Source organism: Coloeus monedula (assembly GCF_965178545.1).
Source record: "Coloeus monedula genome assembly, chromosome: 3".
Classification (NCBI taxonomy): domain Eukaryota; kingdom Metazoa; phylum Chordata; class Aves; order Passeriformes; family Corvidae; genus Coloeus; species Coloeus monedula.
In genome coordinates, this window is record NC_138783.1 from 33,987,318 (window position 1) to 34,008,560 (window position 21,243).

At 38.9% G+C, this 21,243-nt stretch overlaps 1 protein-coding gene across 9 annotated transcripts in view; it reads left to right on the forward strand.

Annotated features, from left to right (window-relative positions):
- Window positions 1-21,243, forward strand: part of PICALM (phosphatidylinositol binding clathrin assembly protein) — a 66,683-nt gene that overhangs the window by 42,659 nt on the left and 2,781 nt on the right. For 4 of the 9 annotated variants that reach the window (XR_014226255.1, XR_014226256.1, XM_082277489.1 and 1 more), the window contains exons 13-21: window positions 2,543-2,692; window positions 4,486-4,566; window positions 7,086-7,193; window positions 8,041-8,172; window positions 8,262-8,292; window positions 9,106-9,205; window positions 10,956-10,979; window positions 12,988-13,047; window positions 15,283-15,387. Coding sequence is in view for 7 of the 9 variants with exons in the window: in XM_082277489.1 (XP_082133615.1) it covers window positions 2,543-2,692; window positions 4,486-4,566; window positions 7,086-7,193; window positions 8,041-8,172; window positions 8,262-8,292; window positions 9,106-9,205; window positions 10,956-10,979; window positions 12,988-13,047; window positions 15,283-15,387 (791 nt within the window). In the remaining 2 variants the exon portion in view is untranslated. Of the gene's footprint in view, window positions 1-2,542; window positions 2,693-4,485; window positions 4,567-7,085; window positions 7,194-8,040; window positions 8,173-8,261; window positions 8,293-9,105; window positions 9,206-10,132; window positions 10,936-10,955; window positions 10,980-12,987; window positions 13,048-15,282; window positions 15,388-21,243 lie in introns of those variants that run through there. The other 5 variants (XM_082277490.1, XM_082277492.1, XM_082277493.1 and 2 more) reach the window with 5 other exon arrangements.

A 21,243-nucleotide genomic window follows, 5' to 3' on the forward strand; every position in this document is an offset into this window, starting at 1 on the left:
GGGTCCTGTGATTGTATGTTTTTAGTTTACCTATTTCAGACTGTAAGAGATGCCACTGAAAATCCTTTGTCACTGTTTTTCCAGGCAAAATACTTGTAGTTGGATAACTTAAAGATAGAAATTTGCAAAATTCAAACTACTCTTGTAAATGCACCTAAATCATTAATGCCTAATGATAGAATGCAGGTGCAGCGTGATTCCATTGACACAAACAGATGCCATGTGTATTCAAGGATGAAATTGGGCTTTAGAAACATTGAGGTGTTGCTGTCAGGATTGACAGCAATTTTTAAAACTTGAATATGTAAGAATATAAATTACCCAAACCCAATTAATTTTCTGTTACTTTTATTACTAGCATTGGCAAGTTCTGAGACTTGGACAAGATTGAACATGCTGGCTAGAGTTAGGATGAGGCAGCCAAGCAGAGAATCTGAGAGTGGATTACATTTCCGAGCAAATCTTGATAATCTAAAGTTGAATTATATTGTCTTATTAGTCAAAACACAGGAAGTTCCATATACAACCTTGGGAATTGAGAACAGAAAGTAGTCTGTGGTAATTTTCTGGGTGAGTGCATGTGTAAAATAATTTTAGAGGACAGTAGATTCAGACTAAAAACTTACTGTGCTTCTTAGCTTCTTCCATATTGTTTCATCTGCACTATTTATTGGGGTTCTTTGGAGACCATTCCAGCTGTCTCTGGTATATTTGCCATCTATCAGTTTGTACCTAAACTTCAGAAGCAAAACAAATGTGCCAGTGTGGAAATGAACATTTTGACACGTCTGTTCGAATTTTTTCCACTTACATAATATAAAGAGAACCAATAAAATCAGCCGAATGTGAAGCAGCAACAGAAAGAGCAAGGAAGAACTGATGAAAGGATAATGTGTCCCAATTTATTGTCAGATCTGTTTGTTCTACGTCTTTTAAAAAGGCATTCAAAGCAGAAAGAAGTTTTAAGGAGTAGCTGAAAGCAAGAACTCAGGTTTAGGCGACTGGCTGATTGGCATGTCCACTATATAAAACATACATAAAACAATACATAATTTTGTATTCCTGTTATATATTACAAATATTATACCAGCTTGTTCTGCTTATCTTTTATTCAGTGTTGGACACTGTCGTTTTGCTGACTGAACGATTTAGAAAAAGGTCTTTTAAGGTACTTCACTCATTCTTGCAACACAGCCAAGCAGTTTGGGGGAAAAGTCAGGTCTTACCTAATGACATATCTTGAGCAGCAAATCAAAGCATGTGTTAAACCTGCAAAGAATAATGCAGTTATAGTTTTAAAATTTTGTTTTCATTAGGACTTTTGTACAACTGAGCACAATATAGACTTATAGCTAAGAGTCAGGAGGTCAGATTCAGTGAGAGAAAATAATTTACACTTTGAAACTGCTGTGTGCAGCATGATAGTGTTTACAAGAGTTGTGAATAAATGCATAAACCAGCCAGGTTAAAAAAAAAAAAAAAAGAAGCCAGGAACTGAAGTATTTAAGACATCTTTCCTATAATTGTTCTTCAGAAATTTCTCTGTAGTGGCTTTGTCTAGAAGAGTAAGTTGCAATTCAAGGCACCATGATAAGGAGGACTAGATGTAACCCTTGCTGATCTACCTAGTGAGTTCTTGAATTTTCCATCAAGGGTTCGTGGGCTCTGAAACCAGGCAGCTAAACCACAGCTCCTTCAGTCAACAAGTATTGTAGCTGCCTTCTCTATCCAGTTTATCTGTTAGATTTTGAATTACAGGAGTACATGAGCTTGGCAATTACATTCATGCTTGGGAAACCTTGAAACTCCTATGTGCCTTAGGAAGTCACTTGTATAGATCTGTGTTTCCTTCCTCCCAGTAAAGTCTGACAGTTATTTAGTAAAGAACATTCTCCTCATCATGGCTTACTGTCTGTTGTCTGTAAAAGCAGAGCAGTCTTTTGCTTGCTTGCAGGTAACAGCATATGCATAACAAGCTGCTTTGTTCCTGATGCCCCAAGTAGCAGGGAAAGTGCTTATGTCCTGTATGCTACCTTGGTATAATCATAGCTCTTGAAAATTTCATGATGCTCAGTAACAGAAAAATCCATAAACACAGTTTGGAGAAGGAGAAGTTCAGCTCAGTTGGTTTTGTTCAGGTTTTTAAAGTTGTCTTGGGGATGCTATTGTGTTGAATCCTCTCATAGCACCTGGGGTTCTGTAGTGCTGACAGGCGGCCTCTGCTCCAGGGACTTTGTTGCAAATGTCAGGATGTGACTCTGAGAAACAAAAAGTGATTGTGTTTAGAGGAATAATATAGTTACTTTGTCTAAAACACACTCGGGAGGAAGCACAGTTTATAAGATGGTGTTGTTATTTTAAAAAAAAAAAAAAAGGAAATTAGTAGCTAGTATCTGCAGTATTTTTCTTGAGTAGAGAGCAGGTAATTCTGGACAACTGGAAAATGAAATAATTAGCTAGGTCATCCCAAGTTTAGAGATGCGAGGAGAAAACTAAATTGGTCTCCCTTTTCTTCTTTCTCTTGCTCTCTGGAATTGAACAGATCCTTTTTCTGCTACTGTTGATAATGTTGATGATGCCATTCCAAACCTAAATCCTTTCCTTACAAAAACTAACGATGCTGCTCATCTGTCTGTGTCTTCTGATGTATCTACTTTCACCAGTAGGACACCCACACATGAAATGTTTGTTGGTAAAGTACCGTTTTAAACTAATTTCCTATTTCCTAAAAATTTTAACATTATTTTAGTTTCTAAAATATATTTTGGGGCTTTGCAGAAACTAAAAGCTGGTCATTTGGGGCTGGTTTTGTGCTGTGTTAGAATTTGATTTAGTAGCTGTACCATGAAAATGGTGTTAAAATCCTTGCTTGGCTGCCTAGATGGATTCTAACCTGATGTAAAGAAACATAGTTACAGTTAGAGCAGTTGCTTGAGTGCGGTTTTACAAAGTCTCTTGCACTTGGGAATTTTAAGGTAAAACGCTGCATATGTCTGAGAAGAAAATGCTGCTACTTTCTTCCTCAGGTTGAAATGTTCTTTTTAAACAAAGGAGCTTAATTTTTTCTTTTTTGATAGTGGATGCTTTTGCCCCAGTCGTGTTGTCATTAAGAAACATGAAAAATATTGAAGCATAATCTACTCAGACTGTTTAGCGATGGGGCAATAAATTAATAACTCACCTGTTAAAAACTGTTCACATCTTACTTTAGAGATGGTTCAGCATGTCTGTCTTATTAGAAATTCTTCTAACATTTGTTGGTGCAGCTCATTGTAATTTGCTTACTTTTCAATAGGAAGATTGTTTTCATAGACAAAAAAATCAATTAATTACATATCAGTTCTGTTAAACAAAGCTAAGTTTAAAGACAGTTGTACACCACAGGCTGTATTTATGTTGGTTGAACCCCACTAGCACTGATCAAAGAAAAGTACAGACTCTCAGAACAAAGAGGGTTTTTTTATACCTCTGATACTTGTTAATAGAGGTAAAACAAAAGGGATGATCTCTTTAAAGATATTCATACTGCCTGTACTTTGTCACCTTTCCTAACTAGTTTCCTAGCCTGTCTGTCTTTAATGGAAAGACAAAGAAAGCAAGATAAATATATCTTTAAATATATATATATAATACTTTTAAGTTGGTACTGCTGTCTTTTCCGTGCTTCCGATGAAATTTTTATGGTTCGTGTAAATGTAGAATGATTATTTGAAATACAGCTGGTTGTTTTAGTAGGATGGTTATTTAGTCAAATTAGTTTCCTCTGTATAACTTGTTTTGCAGTCACACAAGAAGTTGCAGCAGTGCAGGGCTGTGAACAAGGACCCTGATGGGTTTTTGTTCTCCTTGCTGGTCTTTATTTATTTATCACATGACAGCTCTGAAGTCACTGGAAATGGATGGCACTGATACATTGCATTCCCTTCCAGTGTCTCATGCTCTGGGGATATGTCTGGAACCCAAAGGGTGGCCTCCTGACAGATTGGTGTGGGAAATGTAGATTCAGTTTTAGCTGTAGCACGATCAAGGTGCTACGATAATGTGAATGTGGATTTAAAATAACTCTTTCTGGTTCTTTAGATCATTACAATCCATTTACTCAACTAAATCCCCTTGTGGCAACCAAATATGAATATACTTCAGGTATAAGAAAAATGCCTTGAAGCTTTTACACTCATTTTCTCCAAGGGTGTAAAAAATGGCATTTGATTGGAAAAAAAAGTTTTCATCCTAATATAGCTGTTCCTCTGAAACCATGCTTTCCCCTTTTGTGTTAGAGATTGTGTAAACTTGTTTCTTACCGTCTGTCTGATGTGTATTGATTTCATTCCATTGGTTCTATGTTATTAGACTATATGTGGATTTATAGACTGATGTGAAATGAAAGTTTTGAATAGCAGATAAACAGTGTATCTTGGTTCTCTTTCTGTAACTCTGCCTCTTCTCCTTTCCTGGCTTTCTCTCTTGTGTGATACTCCTTATCAGATTCTTTTTGTGGTCCTCAAGCTTACCCTAATGCTTCTCATTTCCGCAATGAGCCTTCTTCTGTAGCTGGTCTATTTGGAGGTAGGTAACGGGATACAGCCTTACCACGCACACAGAAGTTTGAATGTGTTGTGTGCCTAGAAGTAGTAGGCATGTTACTGACTACAGAAGTGCCTTGTTGTAGTGGCTCCAGCTATTCATGTGCTTGTGCCAGGTGTGTGGTCACGAATGGTATGTATTTTTTCAGTTTGTGCCAAACTAAGGTTTATTTAGTCTAAACATGAAATGAGTATCTCCCCATTTCAGGATCTCTTGTGCTACATACCATGCAAAAGACATGCATGTTTATAAGTATCTTCTCATCTTGCTCTACTTCACTGTTTTTAAGATAAAGGGATTGGGATGTTCGTGCTGCTTATGGCAATTTTGTTGATATATTACTCTTAAACAGTGCACTAAACTAGTGTTAAGCTTTGCAACAGAACAGGAGAAAGAGGTCTCTGCTGCATTAAAGTACTGGCTAATCATTTGTACAGGTGTGTCATTTCTGCATAGTAACCCCATACTGGTGCTAATTCTGGAACACTGTCCTGATAGTTGCTAGAGAGACTGTGGGCTGTCCAAACCAGGTTGAACAGGGTGTGTTAATATTGCTGCAATGCAAGGCTTAGGAATATCTTCAGTAAATGGTTTGTGGAAGGCTTAGTTCTTAAAAGCCCCATAAAGTCACATTTTGGTTTAGTGTCTTTGCATAAAAACCAGTGAAAGCCATTTAACTAAAGGTTAAATACTAAAAATGGTTCTGTTCCCTTTGTTCCGTATTCAAAAAGCAGGATTGTTAGTTTCTGTCAAGTCTTGATACTCAAAGAAGCTCCATTAAAATATTGACCTTCACACCTTTCAAAATACCTGTTAAACAAAATGCCCTGAGTAGGTGGTTGATACCAAGAGCAGGATTTGGTCTTTCTCAGAGGCTGATTCAAAGGAGTCCTGTGTATTGTTTTGTCCTGGAGATGGTCTCATCTTCTTGGTTTCATAAAACTTGAAACTTCTAAAATGTGAGATCAGGAAACTCAGCTTGTTTCAGTTGAGGCTGTTTGCTAAAGCAAAATATGAGCTATTGTAAGTCAAGTTTTCTATTGGTACAGGCACGGTTTTAAGAGTTGCAGGACATCCCATCAAAGGAATTCCTATCTGCAGTTCAGAGTCTCTGAAATGGCTTGTTACAACTTGATGGTATACATGTCATAAAGATACTCATTTTGGTTTGTTGATTATTTACTCTCTCTTTTCCCACACTACTGCTTCTCATGTTTTGCTATATGCAGTTTACTTTGATTTGTTTTTAATGAAAACTACATTGTCTAAATTTTAGTGATGGAGTTAGGCGTCTTACGTTCCTTTAAAACAAAAAGGAACCGGCAATCCAAATTTGGGGGTTTTTTCTGTGGAGTTTATGTTCGAGAATAACATCCCATAGTTACTATTTTTTTTAGGTGAAACGTGACTTATTTCAGAAAAACAGTAAGATTGAAATGAGGTGCTGTCCCCTCAAGTGAAACAAAATCCAAGAAGTGTTCTTTGTCAGTTATTTCTACTCACTGCAGTGTTTTACTGCTGAAGTAGTTGTGACCCTTTCATTTCTCCATGTCATCATATTTTTTGTTAGAAACCAGAAGAGCTAGTTTTCAAGGTGGTATTGTTAGGAGTTTTTTTGGTGCTTTTCATATAAAGCAGTAATTACTTCTGTAATTGCCTGAACACTGAGGTGATGCACATGCTTGTGTGTGATCATGTATAACACTAAAAAAATACTACAAACAAATGGCTATGACCTTCTGTATTACAGAACTATCAACTTAATGCTGCTGAACATCATCTGCAATGCTTCATACTGCAATAAATTTTCAGTGTTGAAAAAAAATTTTGTATTTGTAGAACACTACAGATACATGGGAGACAAATGGAGTAAGTTTAGACAGCACTAGGAGTTGAAATGTGGCTGTACCTCCCCATATCTTGCCATAATTTCTATAAATTTGACTGCAAAACATGGTCAACTGCAAAACGTTTGTCAAAAAATAACTAAGGGCTATGAACATTATTAGTATTAAGAGTGTCTAATTAAAGGCATTACTAGTTCAGGCACTTTGGGATGGCTTGGATCTTACTCCAGTTGTATCTAAGAGAATTGCTGGGTTACTATAAAGCATGGAGGGAATAATTAGTCAGATAATCTTGAAACACTAGCCAGCTTCTTTTCCTGGAGAAGCATGGTGACTTTTCCTCAGTAGTTTTATTATAATCATATGGTAAAAGAATAAAGAAGGTGTCAATAATTAATCCAGAGATTAAGCAGTTGCAGGGGAGTGTCTTTTATGGCCTGTCTGTCCTGCTTTTGAGACAAAATCTTTCTTTGGAGGAGTAACTTCAAATAAAGACCAAATAAACTGCTCGGTGTCAGGGTGTAAACTGGATTTTTGAGGTATTCCTAGTCTTTCTGCAGTGCTGAAATATTTATTTGGCTTGTCTTGCATAAAGGTGGATTTGTGGGAAATGCTGTATAAAAACATACAATTTCTTTCTTTTTTCCCCCACAGGGTTCACGCCATCTCCTGTTGCTCAACCACAGCCATCAGCTGGCCTTAATGTTGACTTTGAGTCTGTGTTTGGAAACAAATCTTCTAATGTTGTCCCAGATTCTGGTGGTAAGACACTTGCTAAAATAAATGACGTGTGTCCCTCAATTTATTTTATTCTTGAGGTATAAATCTCTTAATCGGTATTTATTTACACTACTGAGACAGAATTTCAGAGATGAAGAAAAGTAAGCTGTTTTTAAAAGGTCAATCAAATAATTTTTCATTACAGACTATTTCTACGCTCTGCTGAAATGTTTATACTGACTTCCCTCACTTAAATATTTTGTAAATTAAAACTTTCACACAGTGAACAGCCTTCATTTTTATATGCTGTCAGATGAAATTAAGTCTGTATTTGTAGAGTGTGGTTGGAAGAGGTAAAATTGTATTCATTTTATGTATCTGCAACATGGTTTTTGGCACTTCCTTGCCTCCTCTTTTGATGTTACAATTGCTTCAGAAAGTGATCAGTTAATACACTGTTAATTTGGATTTTTTTTGTTCTTTTGAGCATCGAGAAAGTAGATATTTTCTGATCTTTTGTCATTAGACTTGACATCAGGTTTTTTTTGTAAGCCAGTGATTTGCTAAAAGCAAGTACATGTTTTTGTAAGATTGGAACACTTTATGTATTTTTTCTTTGTTTTATGTTTTGACTGCTTTACTGTCACTATGAATCCATTCTGTGTAAAATTGTCACATAGGTTAAACCACTGAAGTGAAATCTTATTTCCATAGTAAGAATCTTTTTTATCAAGAGGAATAATAAGTTTTGTCCTTCTTGTATAGAGTAGCATCACCAGGTTATATTTTGTATTTTAGCCATTGTGTTGATCTTGCTTTCTGTTTAATTGAATGCCATGACATTTGTGGGAGGCCTGTGATTCAAATCACTTATGTTTCTCATTCCAAGGCTTTGATGAACTAGGTGGTCTCCTAAAACCAACAGTGGCCTCTCAAAACCAGAGTCTTCCAGTTGCCAAAGTACCGCCTAATAAATTAGTGTCAGATGATCTGGATTCATCTTTAGCCAATCTTGTAGGCAGTAAGTATGGAACTGCTAACTTGTAAATACTTACTGATTTCTTTTAAACAAACAGAATTTCAGTAGTCTCTTCTTCTCCCTTATGACAGATTTGGGCATTGGAAATGGAACTACTAAAAAGTGAGTATGCTTAATCAGAAGTTGAGCCTTTCGATTTTCATGATAGTAAATTTTCATGGGTGTACATGTTGAAACCTGTGCATAACAACATAATGTTAGCCTTTAGAGCATGTGTGGGATTGTACTTCTTGTACAAGGTGTAATGAATTGTTGAGATCTGTTGGAAGGTGACTATAGACTGAGTGGTAGTGACAGTGATAGCAGCAGGCAAGGTGTCCTGTCTCTAAGTGCTTTCAGACTTTAGGTTTATTAAAAAAATTAGTTCATCAAAATGTTTCTTTGTAGTTGTTGCAGGTAATCATAGCACTCATTAAATACTTGGTGTGATCTGAGCGTGAGCAGAGCAGTATTAAAGATTGTGAAACTGCAACCTCGGTCTTGAGGCTGACCTTTAGACAAATGAATTTTGAAGCAGGGTGTGTGTGTTCAAGGGTAGTGGACATCTGCTCTAGCAGCAAAGTTGAGAAATGGGATTGGGAAATTTCAAGCTTATTGGGACTATCTGTGCCAACTCTGAAATCATTCAGAAATCCTAATATTCTGTCTTTGTCTAACTCAAATGTGTTGACCAAAGTCAGATAACACTAACTTACCTATTCTGGGCAACTTGACTGAGATGCTGAGGGGGCTCATGCTGAACAGCTTCTTACTTTTCCAAGCCAAAATGTCACGAAACTTTTTATTGACTCCTTTGCTAAATGAGCTTCATTAATAAAAGAAGCCTCATTCCCAAGTGGAAATGGTGTTTACCTGAGGAAGTCTTATAAGAAAGTCCAATGTTTTCTAACAATTTTTTAAAAAATTTATTTGAAGTGATGTAAACTGGACTCAGCCAGGTGAAAAGAAACTAACAGGTGGTTCCAACTGGCAACCCAAGATTGCACCTACAACTGCATGGAATGCTCCAACGTTGGTAAGCAAATGCTTATTTTAAAATAGTGAGTTCCCTGCAATTTAGATCTGCAGGGTGATGTGTAATGGATGAATTTGAAAATGGCCTATAGCTGCAGTAAAAGGGTAATAGCAAATTGAAGAAATGGTCAGTTGGAGGTGTGTACTGCTGGGATTTGTTTTTCTTGGCTATGTGATTCTAGTAAATAGTTTGTGATGTGATGTGAAGGTTTAGCACAAACTTCAGTAGTGTTTGAGCAGCCTCTCACATGGTGTGGCAGGGGCCTCTGGGTTTCACTCAATGGACTTTTCAAGTGCATGTAGAGACAGGACAAGGGGCAGTGGCTTTGAACTGACAGATGTCAGCTTTAGATAGGAAGAAATTCTTTACTGTGAGGGTGGTGAGGCACTGGCACAGGTTTCCCAGAGAAGCTGTGGATGCCCCAGTTCCTGGAAGTGTTCAAGGCCAGGATGGATGGGCCTTTGAGCAACCTGGTCTAGTGGAAGGTGTCCCTGCCCACGGCAGGGGGGTTGAAACTAGGTGATCATCAAAGTACTTTGCAACCCAAACCATTCTCTGAGTTTATGACATAAAACTCTGAATTCCAAGGAAGGAGGAGGCACTTTGTAGTCTAGAAAAGCAGAAGTGTGAAAGTGCCCTTTGGGTGCACTGATAGGTGATGCATCATTATGTTGTAACTTGGCCTGCCCCGGGGGTGGGAACTGGCGCCACTGATACTTGCAAAGGTGTCAGAGGCTACAGCTTTCTCAATGTACATAACTACTGCTTTCCTGCCCCAGTGTGTGCAGTTGCTTTTAATCTGTGCCAGTTTTGATGAGCAAGTTCGTGTCTATTTTAACAGGTAATATTGGCAAGGATTTTGGGGTAGCAGTGTAGGAGGTGGGCTTTCAATTACATGTTTAGACTTTACAGAAGTAGTTTTCACAGTGTTCACAGAACATTTTTACATGTGAATCCTACTCGCCCTTTCACCAATGACCTGGAGAACTGTACATGGACAGAACAGGTAACAAACTGCCCCCAAGGATTTATGGCATCTGGCTCTGACTGGGGGAGGTTGAATCTGCTGTGTAGTAATGCAGCATTGTGGATTTGGAAAGACAGAACTTGTCTCCCTGGATCCACCACCTCTTCCCTACCAGATGTCGCCTCTCAACTCACTACATTTATTTAGGGAGAAATATGTTTGTGGATCTTACTGGAGTGTGTAGATATTGAAGAAATTGTAACTACTTACCTTGCTTTAATGACTGGTGGTTTGAGTTTACCCGTGTGCTTGAATCTGTTTAATAACTCATGTCTTATATCTACATCTTGTGATAAGTCATTACATTTAACAGCTTTTATTATTGAGGTACTGTTAAGACACTTCCTGTGAAACTGTTCTATAAACATAAAAAACTTGAAAAAGAAATAATGAGGGGGGGGTAAAAAAAGCTTTGTTTTCCTCTGCTGGTCCATTTATTGTGGAGTTGCTGCTGCTTGCTAAATAAATATGCTTTTGAAAATCTTTGGTAAAAAAGGCATATACCAAATAAATGGGCTATGCAAACCAGTGTCAAACCTAATAACAATGACAGTATCACAGGTGTGTTGTCTCAGTGAATGACTTGAATTACAAGAATGTGTTGGAGTAAACATTTAATGTATTTGTGAACTAAAATGCTATCTGTGTATATTCTGTTGTGTAAGTATTTGCTTCTAATCCAGTGTTATTGCATTATGTAATTGTTCTCCCTGGGAAATACAGAATGGCATGCATTTTCCACAATACGTAAGTGAAACAAGCCACAGCCTTTTTGCAATCGACTGGCATGCTGATATTAACCACTGCTGTTGCAGAATCTCATAACCTCCTCGCTATTTACACATTTCTCATTTGAAAATCTTTGGTGTGCCAAAAATTGAGCTTTTCCTAGCATACACAAACTTCATAGGTGGTGTGCAGGCTCTTGACTCGAATGATGGCATGGGAAATACCAAGATTATTTTTCCTTGCTTTAAACTGTACCATCTGCTGCCAGAGAGCTGGGGTATGTGTCTGTGCTGCCTTTTAATGCATTTGGTGAATTCTGAATGAAGATAAAAATACTGTGTTTGAATAACTGCATGAAACCTCACAGGCTTCTGTTATACATGGCACTTGATCCACATTTATGGTAGATCTTGATTTTTTAATTTTTCTTTAAGTGGGGAGAGACCAATATGTCATGAATGCTCATATGAAAAAAGAAAATTAATGCAGATAGTTTATAGAGGGCAAGAAATAACCTGTGCTCGCTGTCTGAGGAATGCAGGCTTTAATTTCAGAGGACTTTTTTCTTTATGTCAACAGTAATATTGGTCTTTCCCTGTATTCTATTTTTATTCCAGGGTAACTCTGTAACTAAAGGGTGGTAGGTCTGTATTTGAGCACTCAACAATAAGTTTGTTCAGCATGTTTGTGTAAGTGTGTGTACACAAGCAACACAAAAAAAAAAAAAGGATAGCTTTGCCTACTGGCTGAAATATATGGCAAATACACTGTCCAGATGATTCTCTATCTGTTCTCATGGCAATTGAAATGCCAGTTGCACTGGCTCTACTATATAAGAAAAAGCAGCTGATACCTTAGAACTGAATTCAGAAGCACCTTTCCTGATGCCCTATTTGTGATGAAACAATTTATCTGCTTTAATTAATCCAGTATGATTAATGGTTTATCATTTGCCTCTTTTCTGTAACAGTAATGTCTGTGTACCAAGAAATGCTTATGGTATTTGTCTTGAATAGAAATCCCCCCAGCAAAAGCATGAAAATTACTCGGTTTTTTTCTAAAAGGGGAGACTAACAGGAGGTGGAGTGAATAGACAGCAAGCTGTCTGAATATCTGTAAGCACTAGTTTAGTCTGGAAAAAAATCCAACATTTTGTCCTCATAATAGTTAATATTAATTTAGGAAGTGGATATTAAACTGTAGAATAAAGAATATAGGAAAGAGATGAAGAACTGTCTTTATATTTCTGAGAGTTATCAGCTGTTTTTCTACATATATATTGCCAAGCTGTTTAAAAACCATAAGTTCACCCAGGTTTTGTTTGTTGTCAGCAATTGTACTGTGCCTTCACAAAAGTGCAGTAAGTACATCAGGGTGATATAAACATATCTGCCAAGTACTCAGGAATTTTAGCGTGTTCAAATGCAGTGAATGAAGTGAGTGAGGGAGAGGGAATGCAAACTGGCTATTCTTGTGAGAGTCTAATTTATATCAAAGCCTGCTAGGAGAATCCCCTTAGTGTGTCCATCCTGGCTAAAGAGAATTCCTTTAAGTGTCAGCAGAAGCAATGGTCATTTGGTCTTTCAGTCTTTTAAATTCTCTCTTAAGACTCCTTGTGTAACATTACTTTTGATACTGAATATAAGTATGTACTTCATGGGATTAAAAAAGTGCTTCTGCTTCATGAATATTTTCTCTCAACCTTCTGTGAGTCTTGTACTGTGTTCTCTAAACAGGATGTTGAGAGAGTGGTACTTGCAGTTTAGTTCAGACAGCCAGAATCCTAACCTGATACAAGCAAAATACATTATTAGAGATTTGCCAAGATGGCCCAGAAACTTTAGGTTAGGTATTGTATTCCATCTGAAATAATTAGGATACACTCTTAACACCAGACTGAAAATCCTATTTATTCTTTGCTATGTTCATAATAAGCTGAGTGCTGTAGTTGATCCTTAGAAAGCAATGTCTTGCAGTATGCAGCTGATCTCTTCTCCTCCCAGTTCACCACTGTTTCTCACACCAGGCACCCCCTGTAATGGCCTATCCTGCCACAACGCCTACAGGAATGATGGGCTACGTGATGGTGAGTGGAATTCCTACAGCTCCAAGCAGGCAGATGCTGTGTATTGTTTGATCCCTTATAGTTTGGTAGCTCTTGTTTTCCTGAACTATTCTACTGAAGACTGAATTTCAGCTCCCATTCATTTATTCTTCACCAAATTATTAACTTCTGGTTTTCTGAACCACTTACATGGTGTTTGTCTGAAATTGTCTGCTCTTCCTTACTTCACTTGTTTTTTAAATAAACTTCTTAAAATGGAACTAGATCATCTTAAAGGTCTCTTCCAACCCAAACCATTCCGTGATTCTGTGAAAATTAAGAGTGTCTGTTCTTGGTGGTCTTTATTGGCATAGAAGTAAGTGTATCGTAGAAGTAAGTTTATCATGTCAGTATAAATAGCTGCTTTCAGAACAGAAATGTTTTCTTGGTGAAGCGAAACCTTCCTTAAATACCTTCTGCTGAGGTTGGGAGCAAGTATCTGTGATGATTAATGCTACAAAAGTGCACGTTTGTGACACTGCAATATGGTGTGGTTTTGGTTGAGAATTGGATCTCTTAGTGACACACCAATACTGCAAGGCTTTTGACATAAACTTGACCTTCCTGCTTTTTACTCTGAAAATTTTTGTTCTTACCTTAAATTTTAAAACATTTCTGAAATGATATGCCTTAGCTCTTCTTTTTAGTATGATTTTGATGCAGCACAGCTTTCCTGAGTGAATAAAAGGCAAGAAAACTTCCTTCAAGCAGTTAGTCTATTAAATGCCTCACAGATTAAAGGGGAAAAAAAAGTTTCATCATATAACCAACTTAGTTTAATGACTTATAACTTGTATATGCTCAGTAAGTGAACTGCAGAAGTAGCCAACTGTGTTCTTGAGGGCCTCTTGGGAGAGTATCATATATCATATCATATCATTCCCCATTACCCATCCATGAACTCCCATATTCTTCATCAAAGCTGTTATGGTTAAGCTAACGTTAGTGTGGATTCAAACTTTGCACTTACACTTGAGTCAGCAGCAGGGGAAGGTGACATATGTGGTGTACGGGAAGTAATCTTTCTTACGTCAAGCAACTTTCATTGTGGGGTTTAAATGCCAATATGAAATGGGCACTGAAATTAAGGAGCTGTAGCTCTGTTACCTTGAGTTGCTGCTGCTTGTTCAAACATGTGCAGTATCTGAGCAGATGGATGAGATGGGTCATTACAGAATGACCAGTGGGCTGCATAGCACATCCTGAAATCTGCCCTGGCTCATTCAGACTTTATGCAGGACATTTACCATGAGGAATCTCTGAAATGTTGACTCAATTTACAGCCCTTGCTGTAAAACCTTTTTCCTAAAAGCAGTGGGGACCATAGTTCTGAGGATGGTCTTCTCTAAGTGCAGGCTTTTCCCTTGGTGTGAGCATGCTGGGACAGGCGGCTTCCTTAGAGCCATAGCGCTGCGCCTGGGCATTCCCTGGCTGCTGCTTCCTGTGTCTTCCTTGGGCCAGCAGTTGTTCAGTTGTTCTTACATTTTTTTATAGGGTGTTTTCATCAGAGTCAGTTTCTTGAATGGGTTCACCCTGTGATTGCCCAAACAGCTGGTTGGCATGATAGGAGGAGTACCACCACCAGGATTAGTCTGGGAAAAGCTGCCTGGAATGGGGATTGCTTCAGTAGGACTGCTGCTGGCTGTCAACCCAAGCCTGAGGGGAATGCCAAAAGCGGTGCCAGAGATGGGCATCTGTGTTAAATATAACCTGACTTGTAAGGCCATTAATACACATTAAACTCGTAATTTGGCTCAGCTGGAGTGTTGGTAACACTTTGATTGCATAATGACTTAACATTAGTTGCACGTACAGCTCTCAGTTTTCAGTTTTGTCCTGAACTCTATCAGCACTACACTGCTATCTGTAAAACTGTGCTTGTGCTGTCAGAGGCAGTCAGGGAAGTGCTGTCTGACCTCGCTTTTGAGAGCCAGAAGGACCAGCACAAATGCTTGTCTAACAAGTATTTTAGTGCTTCAGATCTTTGCAGCAGGAGATTGAATGGGCTCAGTTGTTATTGAGGAGAATTCCTTGGAAAGGTTCTAATGTTCCTTTCTGGTAACCTTCTTTGCAGAATATTGTAGAAGGATCTCACGTGATTGCGTATCTCAGATATGACCAAGACTTTTCACCCATTTTGCCATTTTCCTTTATTTCCATAAAAACTTGCAATGTATTAATGCTGTGTGTGATTTCATGCTGTCTGTGTTTTTTCAGCCATCACAGATGGGAGGCATACCAGTAATGACACAGCCAACTTTGATATACAGTCAGCCAGTCATGAGACCACCAAATCCCTTTGGCCCTGTACCGGGAGCACAGGTGTGTATATTCAAATTATTGGTGCTGGGAATGAATTACACATGAGGCAGTTTGTTTAAAAGTATATTTAATATGTTAATTTTTTACATAGATATAATTGTTTCTTATTTGTGTTGGACAAATTATTCACAACCCCAGCGGTTCATGGGAGGCTTGCTTCCTATCTGCTTGTATCCATGTTGGCAGCAGCAAGTTTGTGTTACCAAAGCAAAGAGGGTAGGTTTTTTTCAGGCATTGTTTTTCTGGGAATGTGACAATGACAAAGGACAAGAAAAGTTGATGTCTGTGCTCTTTGCTGAAGATGGGCTTTTTCCCCAAAGTCATGTTCCATGCTGCTTTACCCTCAAGAGTGTGGCTTTGTGAGATTGGCTATTACAGCTTTTTCTTAAGTATTTGTGTCACTGTTCTTTCCCTTGTTACACTTAAAAGCATCAGATTATAAAGTAGCCAAGGTGCAAGGTGTGTGCTTTTATTACAGCATTTTGCAGGGGCCGAACAGGGCGTGTGTAGCCTTTTATGTCCATGACTGCATTAGATGGTTTTAAAAAGATTGTGGAACTAATCTTGGTGAAACCTCAACCCAACACCCAGTTGTTGTTCCTGACCATCTCAGTGGGAGGCACATGACATAACCATCTAGTTTTAACCATGGTGGTCTCCAGTGGGTTTTGTGTTCCTCCATGGTTTTGCAGGAGACTGCATTTGCAGCACAGTGAAGATGTGCAATAGCCAATACCAATCTACCTGGCCTTTGCCTGTTAAGTGCTACCTTAAATGGAGTGTTCCTTAAAATCCCCTGGTTACCTGTTTCTGGGGATGTGTTGTGTCCAGATTCATTACCTAAACCACTGGAATGAGTGTGCTGAAGGGCCACTCTGAATTGACTGCATCAATACTGGAGTTAAATACATACCTGTTACTGGTTTGTTTTACAAATGTCTGTCACTGGGAAATTTCTATCTGAACTCACTTTTATAACCCAATAGGCATCTGAAAAGAGGGGAGCTTTTTTTACAGTAGGAAAAACATTTTAAAAAGTAGGATAAAGAGGATGGATAACCTTGAACACATTCATACTATTTTTGGAAAATTCTGAGATCATTAAGACTTTGTGTTTGTGAACTGCAGTTAGAGGCAGAGCCAAGTTTAGCTGGCAGACTGAAGCTCCAGGATTAACAGTGTGGTTTTACTTAGCCATCAGATGTTTCTTTTTCAAAGTTCACTCTGTACCTCAGACTTCTATTTGAAAAATGAAATGTATTGTGCCTGTATTTTGATCTCACTATAAAGAGCTCTGTCTCTGTAGGTGACTGAAAGCATTCATGTATAACTTCACTTAGGTATAGGTTGGTGTAAGTGCAGGGTTTGGGACTAGACTGTGGAGGGAAGAGGATTCAGCAGTAAGCTGGAACTAAAAAGAGCCTCTCAAGCATTTTTCAGTGCCTCAGTGTGATCCTTTAACAAGAAAGGATATTCTGCTGTGTGCTGCCAGTGGGCAGTGTGTCCATTGTCTTCTTTAAAATACGGCCTGGTGGATAGATTTTTTTTTTTTAATAGCTTTTTCTGAAAGGGATGCTGTTAAATTTCTTCAGCTGGAAATGCAGTTCTCAACTGACTTCTTCTTGGACTTCTGAGAGCTGCTTTCCACCTTCACTGTCACTTAAATGATTTGGTATTTTTGACATGGGTTTTATACCATTTCAAGAGGACAAATAGTGTTTATGATAGTTTTTAAATACTGACCAAGTAAAAGAATCCTCAAGGATAGGAATTTTTCCTACATTAAAAAAAAAATTTGAAGCAATCCTTGAAAAACAAAACCTGCCTACCTGCCTGATGCAGTTATGAACAGATAGATGGGTCTGAATACCTCAGTGAGCCTTCCTGCTTCATTTGACATTGCAGGGCGTGGCCTAGGTTGAATCCCAGCTGGCTGTCAGAACAGGAGAAAGAGGAATTAGTCACAAGTGAGGTGTGTAGAGCTATATTTAGTCTCTTATCTGACAGTGTTTGGCTCCTGTGAGAATTAATTTCATTGAAAACACACCCTTTGAGTCAGCATTTGCTGTGACCAAGAAGGGTTTTCCCTGAGACACACAGTCTGTGTTGCTGGAAGGTGTTGAGTTTTCAGAAGCCTGACATCAGTAGAGCATCTTAAATTAAACAAGGGCTGCATGTGAGAGCTTCCCCATACACAGCCGAGTTTATTGATGTAAAGCCACGGAGGGGAATTACACTTTTATCACACTGAACTTACTGTGTGCTAAGTCTTGAGGCTCTTTTGAGGGTGTATTTTGCAGTTTAAGTTTAGTCATTACTCTTGCTGTGCCAGAAATAGAAAAAGGAAAGTAAAAGAAATAGAAATGTGTGTTCCTGGGGTAAGTAAACAAATCTTACAGAATAAATAATGGTTATCTGAAAGGTGCAGAGCTCAGACTGTCCACATGGATCACTGTAAACACCATTATTCTAATACTGGTTTTCTCCATGGCATCATCACTGCCAAAAACAAAATTGGTTTTCGTATTTACTTTTAAAGCACCAGATTATATCACCTCCAGTCTCCCAGTAGATCTTGGGTGTTGTCTACAGTAAAGAAAGCTGAAGGTACTTAAAAGCATGATGACAGATATGAAGTTGTTGCCAAAAATTTTATTGCCAAGTTGTAGTGAGTTGAGAACAGACTGGGAAAATAGGTGTCTTAATGTTGTCCAGTTTCTGTATGAATTAAGCTGTTGTTCCTAACTTGATACTCTCAAGGATTAGTCTTAATAAATACATTTTTTCTATCTCTAGATATACCTGTTTTGCTTCTCTTCCAAGTGTTCTCTTTACGTGCTTGCAACATTTTTTCCTAATTGTTGCAGTTAAGAGCAAGGGTAGTTCGGTTTTTAAGGGCAAAATAATTGAGAATGGAACTACAACAGTCGCTTCTTTGAAAATCTCAGTGCAGAAGGCATTCATAGGTTTAAAAGGTGTGTAATTTTTCTTTGAAAATATTTATCCTGCATTAGGGTCAGTATTTCCTGCCTGAGAAAGAAATAAGTTTTCATCATGATAAAACAGTGGGCATTACTCACTGCAAACTATTCCATGGTGCTATCCAGAGCAGTGAGAATGGTTGGAGTTGATTACATTGTAGCTGGTGAGGGGGAAGTGTGTGTGTACGTCTGAGGAGGGGGCAGGCTGAATCAGTGGTTCAAGCAGAGGGATGGCAGATGTGATACAGTACAGCAAATGCAGAATGTTCCAGACAAGCCAGCTCTGACTGATGTACAGGGGCTGGAATGTAGCTGCCCATCCCAAGGCCTGAGTGTTGCAATGTGCAGCAGCTGGGCTTGACTGTTAAACCAGCAATGATGTTGTATTGGCCAATATAAAATGGTACAGTCATGACAAATCCGTGTGCCTTCCCATGTCACATGTTCTGGTGTGGTTGTCCCCAGAAGGACATAGCCTTAGGAGGGGGAAGCAGATGGGTAGTGCAAAATTTAGTATTTAAAATAGAATAAAGAAACCACTCAGCCTCCTGCTAACATCTGTTGTAACACTGCAGTTGTTAACACAGCCAGTTGTACAGGGCAAGTAGCAGGAGTGATCACCTGGGTGGTGGAGAATAGTAAATGTGCAAATGAGTAAGTTGGTTTGGAGGGTGGCTGTGTTTTGTGGTTGTTTTTTGGCTGGGTGTAGGCGGGGTTTTTTTGAGGAGTGTTTGAAACTATAGGAAAGAGGGTATGAAGTTCAGGACAGATTTATGCCAGAAAGTAGACCTTACAGATGCTTGCTTTGTCACATTACCCCTAAAATATATGCTAAAACAACTGGACAGACTTGTTTCATGGGAAGCCAGAATGTAGCTAATGATGGGAATCAGCCCAGTGCTCGCTTATGGTTCCTAAGTTTTACTGTGAGTTCAGGGGGCTTTGCCTTTGTTGGAGGCAGTGAGAAGTGAGGCTGATGTTGGAGGTGAGACTGAGCTGTCTGAGCAGTGCAGTGCATTTCACATCACACAAGCTCTGGGCAATAGGGGCACCGAATGCTCTGCTTCAGTTAGATCAGCACTAGAGAAACGGATGGGCAGTGCTGTTGTTTTAAATGCTTCTCCTTAGAAACTGCTAAGGTTGGTCCTGGTTTTCAGATCTGTTTATAAACAGTAATCTGGAGAGATGCAATGTAGGACCATGTATTTTTTTTAGGCATCCTTTTTAATAATTAGAGAAATCTTGTTAAAATGTGTATTTACTGCAGGATGCTGTGTCTTGTTGGAATTTAACTGTGGCATCTAGGTAATAGTGTTGTCAGGTTTTTTTTCTCAGATTTTAACCTGAACAGGCTTCCTGAAATTTCCCCTATGTCTGGTTACATGCTGATGTTGCACAAGTGACTCTAACTTACCAGTCTTCCACACTGCTTTCAAACTGGGACATTACTTTGGACTTGATATGAGTTGGAGATTTGTCAACTTAGTTTGATAGGACTTTTAATATGTGACTTCAAGGCATTTGACCATGAAGAGGAAGAATGTCTCCTGAAATCAAATGGCAGTAGGCATGTCTTGCTGAAGTTAGGACTATTGGGCCATATCACTAGTCTGCCTCAAATCCTGGAGAGTGGTGGGATGTGCTGGGCTATGGCTTTCCAAAGGGAAGAACCAGGTTTAAGAGGGGAAATTCTGACATCCTGAAACTGCTTCTCAAGCATTTCCCATTCTCTCTCATGACTTTTCCATAATCTATTTATGGTGACTGGATCTGAGTACCCCATTGGGAGTGGAGTTTCGGGAGGAGATGAAGATTCCAGTGTAGATCAAGCATGTACTGATCCTGAAGAAGTCCTTCTGCTCATGTGGTTTCTGAGATAGACATTCATGTGAATAATTTAAACATGCAATGGCAGTATTTCCACTCTGAGTACTTCTGCAAGCAAATCCCATAAGCAGATGCCCTGTCATGCATAGGTTGGCAGGTGCCTGGCATTTCCAAAGGGAGAGATCTTCATGGAATGTTTTTTGCCATGGGCATGGAGTGCAAGTGACTCGGTTCTGAACAAACTGTTCCAGTGAAGAACCCAAACTGGAGGATGCTGACTTTGATTTGCAACTGCAAAAACATGCATGTTCTACCCAGAGGGAGGGCAAATAGGATTTAATAAATCACCATTTATAACGGGAGAAGTACTAACACAGAAGGAAAAATCAACAAATAGCAGATACTCCTGCAAGTACAGCCTCCAGGTTATTGGTCCTTCCCAGCAGCAGCAGCTGGAATGCCAATATTACCCACCTCTAATTTATGTGCTTTATATGACTGAGTTTGTGGTGTGGTGCTTTAGGTACATGGCTGTAGGGTGCAATTTTTATGAGCGTACAGACTCAGTCACAGTCTTCATTTCTCACCTAAAACGGCCACAGTAGCAGTTGAAACTCATCTTTTTTCCTTTTTTTTTCTTTCCTCCTACTCACAGAGTATATCCCATGTTCTCCTTCTAGGTCCCAAATTGAGAATTATCTATTATCTGCTGTCCAGCCTCTTTTTATAGGCATCCTGCTATGACATGAAAATATGCTGAGAGCTATTCCTTCTGGAGAAACCATCTGGAAAGCTGCCATGCTCCGGCCAGACCCCCAGCATCATCTCTCCCTGCTAGGCTGTAGTTTTCCCAGTAAAGCAGGGAGAGAACTAACCTGTTTCACAGGAATCAGGCTGAATGTTTTGTTTCTTCTTTTGAAGAAAACTGCTGTGAAAGTGTGAGGTTATCTGCTTGTTTGGCAAATGCTACTGGCATTTCCTTTCTGGAGGGTCATGTCCAGCTTGTTTCTGCATTACACCAACCATTGAAGAGGCTTTGTTTCCCATA